General features: G+C 43.6%; 1 protein-coding gene across 1 annotated transcript; it reads left to right on the top strand.

Annotated features, from left to right (window-relative positions):
- Positions 1–2,551: 2,551 nt before the first annotated feature.
- sox11 (SRY-box 11) lies at positions 2,552–5,684 on the top strand. The gene has a single exon (XM_011490563.3). It carries the CDS (start codon positions 2,707–2,709, stop codon positions 3,784–3,786), a length of 1,080 nt encoding a protein of 359 aa, XP_011488865.2. The 5' UTR covers positions 2,552–2,706; the 3' UTR covers positions 3,787–5,684.
- Positions 5,685–6,869: the final 1,185 nt, after the last annotated feature.

A 6,869-nucleotide genomic window follows, 5' to 3' on the forward strand; every position in this document is an offset into this window, starting at 1 on the left:
GATAAATAGGATAAGCAAGTATATTAAAAAATAAATAAATAAAAGGTTGCAGAGCATGAATAGTTGTTCTGACAAATAGAATGACTGAGATGTTTATTTCTCTATAGATGTCCATAGAATTTTGGCTTCTTGGAACCAGTGGGTACTTCCCGTTTGGAACGCTGGTTGTGTGTGTGCCACTCAGTCCAGTACTCATATACAGTCAATGACTGGAAGCAAAGGTGTTGGGGGAGGGGTCGCATTACGTGTGAAGGCTGCCTTGGCGATGGGACCCTCTGTGAAATGACTCGCCGCCACCTCATTCAGAGCCAACGATGAGCCATGCTAATGAGCCGAACATCCACCCCTGATGCTCATCATTTAAACAGCCCGTCTTTATGAAACGGTCATATCGGGGGTTGGAGCTGGCCGGAAGGAGTCAAGGGGCCACACTGCGGCCGTCACCCTGATGCAGAATTAAAATCATATCATTTTTTCAGTTTAGGATTATTTTTGAATAAAATCAATAAAATCAATTCACTCAAATGTGAATTTCACTTATTGAAATAGATTTCTTATCTTTTTCTTGAACTTTCTGATTCTTTTATTTTGTAAGGATAAACCTTAAACTGGGGCGTGACCTTATGATTGACATGTGAGCATAGAGCTCTGGATCCTTCTTCCACTTCCACCTACTGACAGACTTTGCTGATCCCGCCTTTTTTTTGGGTGCTATTTTTAGAAACGACCGCCGTTTGATGACATCACATCCAGCCAAACCCTTAAAACCCAGCTTCGGATCAGCTTGAGCAACATCATCTGCTGCCCATCTATTTATAAACGGGGAGGATTAGGATTTTAGTTGCAGTTATCAGGGACAAACAATCATTTTTGGCAACAAGGAAAGTCAAATCATGGTAAATATCCAAAAATAAGTGGTGAAATGTAAGAAAATAAAAAGTTTAAATTGTGATTCTATTACAAAAAAAAATCAAAAATCTGGATTCAATCAGATCAAACGGCTGAGAAAAACGCCACACAATGTTGCATTTGCATGTGTCAAACCTCAGATCTCTGCTCTGACACACATATCTGATAAAGCTTAATCAGCACGGGGCAGTCATGATAAAGCATTTCAGCCCTCTCTCTGTGTGAGAGTGTCTGAGGGCTGTTTCAAGGGAGGAGGGGTGGTGGGGAAAAGCCCCCCCCCCCCCCCTTCCTCCATCTGTCCCCAGCCTCCATCTCCTCAAGTCCCTTCCTCCAAATGTGGCCCCCCATTTTTATTTCCCTCTACCCTCCTCGCCGTCCTGTCGCTGTGCTTTCTGATTCGCTCTGTATCAGTTGAGACACTTCTTAAGCCCCCAGCTGGGGGAGAATACAGTGGCTTGGTGGGGGGAAGGGGTTTCAAAAGGGTAAGTGATTGCCCTCTAGGGGACGAAGCAGTGCGAGAGATGGGATGGGGGGGAGAAAAAAACAGAGGCAGGACGCCTTATCGCCCCAGCCTCCAACAACACTGTTGGCTACCTCCCAGATCCATTGGGGGAAGAGGAGGAGGAGCATGGATGAAGAGGGGGGGCTGCAAGAGAGACGCCAGCTAGATGCTCCAGCTGCCTCTTGACACAGCAGACTCAGCAGGGTGCCTTCCATCTCTCCCCCTGCCAGCAGAGCTCAGTGCAGTGGCTGCACAGGCAAAAAAAAAAAAAAAACATTCAAAAAAACATTTCCATCTGAAAGACCCACATTGCTGCACCAACATTTGCTCAAATTGCACAGAAAAAAATTACAGCTTTACTTTTGGGCCTCTCGGAGTTTAAGCATCCCCACAATTAGCAGACATAAATCACCCATCTGTGCGTGTCTGTGGGATGCTGCAGGTGTGTTGTCACTGGAAACTGGAAGTGTGCTACTGACCTACTTCCTTCATTCAGACCTGTCTGCTCACTGAAACTAAGAAAATATGACATAAAAACACCCTTTGAGGCTAAAAAAAAATTTTTAAATCACATTTTTATGTTTTACTAAAGAAAATTGTCACATAAAAGGGTTAAGACTTAATTAGAATGTAAAAAAGAAATGACATTAAATCTGGCCGCAGACATGCAGACGCACGGATGCGCTCAGGCGCCTGCAACAGTGTCCAAGCGCCACCTTCAGTATACAACCTAAGGGAGGAGGGGGAAGGGGATGAAAAAAAAAAACAAAAAAACCTTGGAACAATTAGAAAACCTGTAGCCAAACAGCATTTCAAAGAATAAACAAAAACATTTCTGGAGGCACAAACAAATAAACAAAAACCAAAAAAAAAAGTGCTCCCGGGAGCGCAAAGTGCATGTTTAATATGCTTGTGCTGCTCCAGACGCTGCGCACCACAAATCCCCACCTTCCACGCCAATGCGCGTTCGGGAAAGAAGCAGAACGGGGGGGGGGGGGGGGTGGGGGGTGGGAGAGAAAAGGGTTAAACGGGGGGAGTCTTGGATTGGAGTTTGCTGGGCGGAGTGCGGGACGTGATTGGGTGGATTAGTGTGACGCAGGGGACATGAAAAAGCTGATAACTAGTTAAGAAGGCAGTTTGTAACTCTGGAAAAAGAGTGCAGAGCTTGAGACGCGGAGAACGTGGCGCGCAAAATTACGCACGCAGAGAGCTGAGCCGTCTTGGCGGTGAGGAGCTGGAGCGCGATTTTTTTTGGGGGGGGGAGTCAAAGGAAGAAGAAAAAACCGGGGGGGAGGATGGTGCAGCACATGGACAACAGCGAGACGGATGGAAGCATGTCCAGGGAGGCGACGGACACGGAGGAGAGTGAATTTATGGCGTGCAGTCCCGTGGCGATCAACCCGGACTGGTGCAAAACGGCCACCGGGCACATCAAGAGACCCATGAACGCCTTCATGGTCTGGTCCAAGATCGAGCGGAGGAAGATCATGGAGCAGTCGCCGGACATGCACAACGCGGAGATCTCCAAGCGCCTGGGGAAGCGGTGGAAGATGCTGAAGGACAGCGAGAAGATCCCGTTCATCCGGGAGGCGGAGCGGCTCCGGCTCAAGCACATGGCCGACTACCCCGACTACAAATACAGACCCAAGAAAAAACCAAAGCTGGACGCGTCCAAGTCCTCGGCGCCGTCTCCGGAGAAGTGCGCAAAGCTGGCGAAGACTCCCAGCAAGAAGTGCTCTAAGATGAAGAAGAGCGGCTCCAAGTCTGCGCACAGCTACGGGGACGACTGCGTCTTTAAAGTTGCAAAAACTGTCAAAAGTGAGCTGACGGACGATGAGGACGACGACGACTACGAGGAGGACTACCGGATGGGGATTAAGCGCGCGGAGGAGGAGCGCCTGCGGCCCTACAATGTAGCCAAAGTTCCCGCGAGCCCAACTTTGAGCTCCTCCGCGGAGTCCGAGGGCGCGAGCATGTACGAGGAGGTGCGGAGCCACAACAGACTCTTCTACAACATCAAGAGCAAGCAGAGCGCGGCCGCCTCCGTCTCACCAGCATCCTCCCGGTCGGTCTCCACATCCTCCTCCTCCTCCTCCAGCAGCAGCAGCAGCAGCTCCTCTTCCTCCTCTGGAGAGGACGCAGACGATTTATTGTTTGACTTTAGTTTGAATTTCGCCCCCAGCGCGCCGGGATCAGAGCTGGGGAACTCCGGAAACCTGTCCCTGTCTCTGGTGGATAAGGACCTGGACTCTTTCAGTGAGGGCAGCCTGGGCTCCCACTTTGAATTCCCAGACTACTGCACGCCGGAACTCAGTGAGATGATCGCAGGGGACTGGCTGGAGGCGAACTTTTCAGACCTGGTCTTCACATACTGAAGAGAGAAAAAAAAACCCTCAAGAAACGTGTAAAACTGTTCTTTAAGTAAGGGAGATTTGAACGGAGCCCAGCCTCCTGCAGGCGTTTTTGGGCCCTTTTTTCTATTATTATTATTGGAGAGTCCTGGAAGAAGAAGGTGAGCTTTGAGGAATGAGATGCTTCTGAATTCCAAATTTAAAAAAAGACAAATAAGTGACATTTTCGTGTTTAATCGGGCAGCATGACAGGGTTTGATGGATTTTTTTCCCCTTCCGCTCATAGGTCTGTTTTTGTTTTAACAACTCCAGCTTAGAAGGACCACAAGAATGGGGAAAAAGACACAAACTTCTATGCATCTCAGAAAACAAACAAACATCCAAACTGCAGGGAGCCGAACACGGACCGTGGACTGTCTCATAAGCAAATCTGTGAACCTGTTCTAATGTAATTTCTAAAAAAAAATGTTTCAGTTTTTTTATAATTTTTTTCTACCTGATTCCGTTTTACCTCCTGGTTTTTTGGGGAAAAAAAAATAATGAAGCAGCCTCTGCCGAACAGGAAGGAGGAGGCAAACGCAGAGGATACATTTTGATACATAACAGACCTCATCTTTTTAAAAGAAAAGTAAGATATTTTCAGGCATATTTTTGTACAGTCCAAAAAAAAAAGGGAATGTTCTTACTGTGCTTTCAGTGAGTTTCAGGCACTTCTTCCCTTTATCGTTTGGTTTTTGATTTGTTTTGGTTTTTTTCTTTTGGAGCATGCAAGGGAGTCCTGGTTTTAAGGATTAAGTTAAGTTAAGACTTGCATCAAAAATGCCTTGTGATTTTAAACTAGGTTTTTTGTACAGTTGTAGAACAGATTTGTTGAGTATTTGTAGACAATACAATGGCATCATGGGGGAACACATACCTCAGAGCTGGAACTAGTTTCAAGATTGTATATGTAATGTAATATAGTAAAGTTAGGAGTTTATGTATATCATACTCGTGATATGTGGATGGGTCCCAATCGCAGGTGTGAAACTGGATTTCTTTTTTTATTTTTTTGGTATTTTTTAATGGCACATACTGTTTCTCCCCCCATCCCTAATTTTTTTATTATTTGTTTTATTTTCTCTCTCATTTTTTGTGCAATATATACTCTTGAGATACAGACCATCAACATTTGTAGCAAGTGATGGGGGAAAAAGAAAAAAAAACAGACTTGTGCACTGTCAACATCCTGTTGTGATGCTGAAGCCTGTCCAGGGCGAGGAAAACAGACAACAACAAAAATCAGCTGGAACTGATAGATTTAAATGTGGGAACAAAAAAAAACCTTTTAGTAATAATTAATCCAGCTGAAGCAAAGAGGGGGGCATAGTCTGATTCTGTGGTGGTCTGATGGTTTAGCAAAAAATATAGAAGAAAAAAAAAAGAACATTCCATAGTTCCTGTTTCATAAAATGAAACTTTTATTTTGAAACTGAAGACTGCCTTCTTTTTTTAAGACATTTACCACAAACCTGTATTTTTTATTTCTTGCACTTAAGGAAAAAAAAAGTTTATTTTTATGTGGGTCTTAAACCATATGAAGTCAGTTTGATAAAGAAGCGGTTTTGGAGTTTGACCTAATTATATGCCCGGACTTTTTGTTTTTGTTTCGTTGGAAGTTCTAGGCAGTAGTTACTTCACATTCCAAGTGTGAATCTGTCTTTGACTCATCTTTTTAATAAAAAAAGAGGAAAAAAAGTACCTACCACCATTGACTGTCCTTTCAGTTTGTGAATATCTGTAGAGAAATGTGTTCTTTCCTGCATTTGAGGATGTGATGACAGAATGATGCCTATTTTGTATGTAGGTGGATACTCTTTAATGGGTGGGCTCAACATGTGTTAATAAAAAGGAGGAAAAGGAAAAAGGAGTTTTGAGCTAAATGTGGAGATGCTTCGCTTGTTTATTTTCTTTCTTTACCAAAAGGTTCTAGAAAAAAAAGGAGTGGTGAGGACGCTGTAGCTTTAAGAAATTGAATCGCCCGCTTGCCGGCGCTCAACGTTGTGATTGGTGGGCTTCTCCGTCTCCTTGGTAACGGAGCTGGAAACAGGAGCTGCTCCTCTCAGCATGCGGGGGAGTCTGTCTGGCTTTCATTCAGAAAACTGCCTCACAGACAGGCTTGACTGAGCAGAGAAGGGTGGGGGGAGAAAGGCTTTTATTCTGAAAACATATTTAAAAAAAATAGAAACTAAAATTCGAAAGTGTCATAAAAAACTTTATATTTTCGTGAGAATGGGTTCAATGAATAAATGGCTACCAAAATAGAATAGAATAAAACTTTATTGAAACAAGCAAGGGAATATTACTTATTAGAATGGCAAATGATACAAAAAATTGAAATTACAATAAACTGACGTTATTGTAAATAACATTAACTATTTTCAAGTATTTCAGATAAAAAATAAAATTTTAAAAAATATATAAAAGATTCACAATTGAATAAAACAAAAAACAAATAAACAACGCAGATATAAAAGAGGAGAAGACATTTAAGTTCATATAATGTTTTTTAATGTCCAGTTGGAGTCATCGATATTCCTGCACTTTGTCAGGAGCCGCATTAATAAAACACATCTCAGCCATGCATGATGTCATTCAAAATGCAATTAGCCGCACAGCCAATCCTTCACAGTGATTGCGTCTTCACAGCGTTCAGCCTCGTCTTCCTCCCCCAGGAGCACAGCAGATGCAGACTCCGCCTCCTCCAAGGCTTATTAAGGACAAAAAAATAAAATAAAATACATCAACCAGCAAAGGTTGCCAGGTAGTAGAACCCCTCCTCCCTCTTTAAGTCAGTTTGCAAATCTATAATAAAACATTTATCTGGCTATTACTTCATCTGACTTTTACCATCGCCAGGATAATCTCCACGCAGAAATATTGGTGCAAATGAAATAGTGACCCCATTGTTGCAGAAAGAAATGGATAAATGCAAATCTGGAAGGATGCTGGTTCAAATTTCCCAAGTTCAATAGCTATAAATGCTGCCGAGGCCCAAAAATGGACTTTCCAGTTGCTTGTCATGTGAATTTTTGACCGAGGAAGGGGTGACCAGTCACTGTTAAATC

Source organism: Oryzias latipes, chromosome 22 (genome assembly GCF_002234675.1).
Source record: "Oryzias latipes chromosome 22, ASM223467v1".
Taxonomy (NCBI): Eukaryota; Metazoa; Chordata; class Actinopteri; order Beloniformes; family Adrianichthyidae; genus Oryzias; species Oryzias latipes.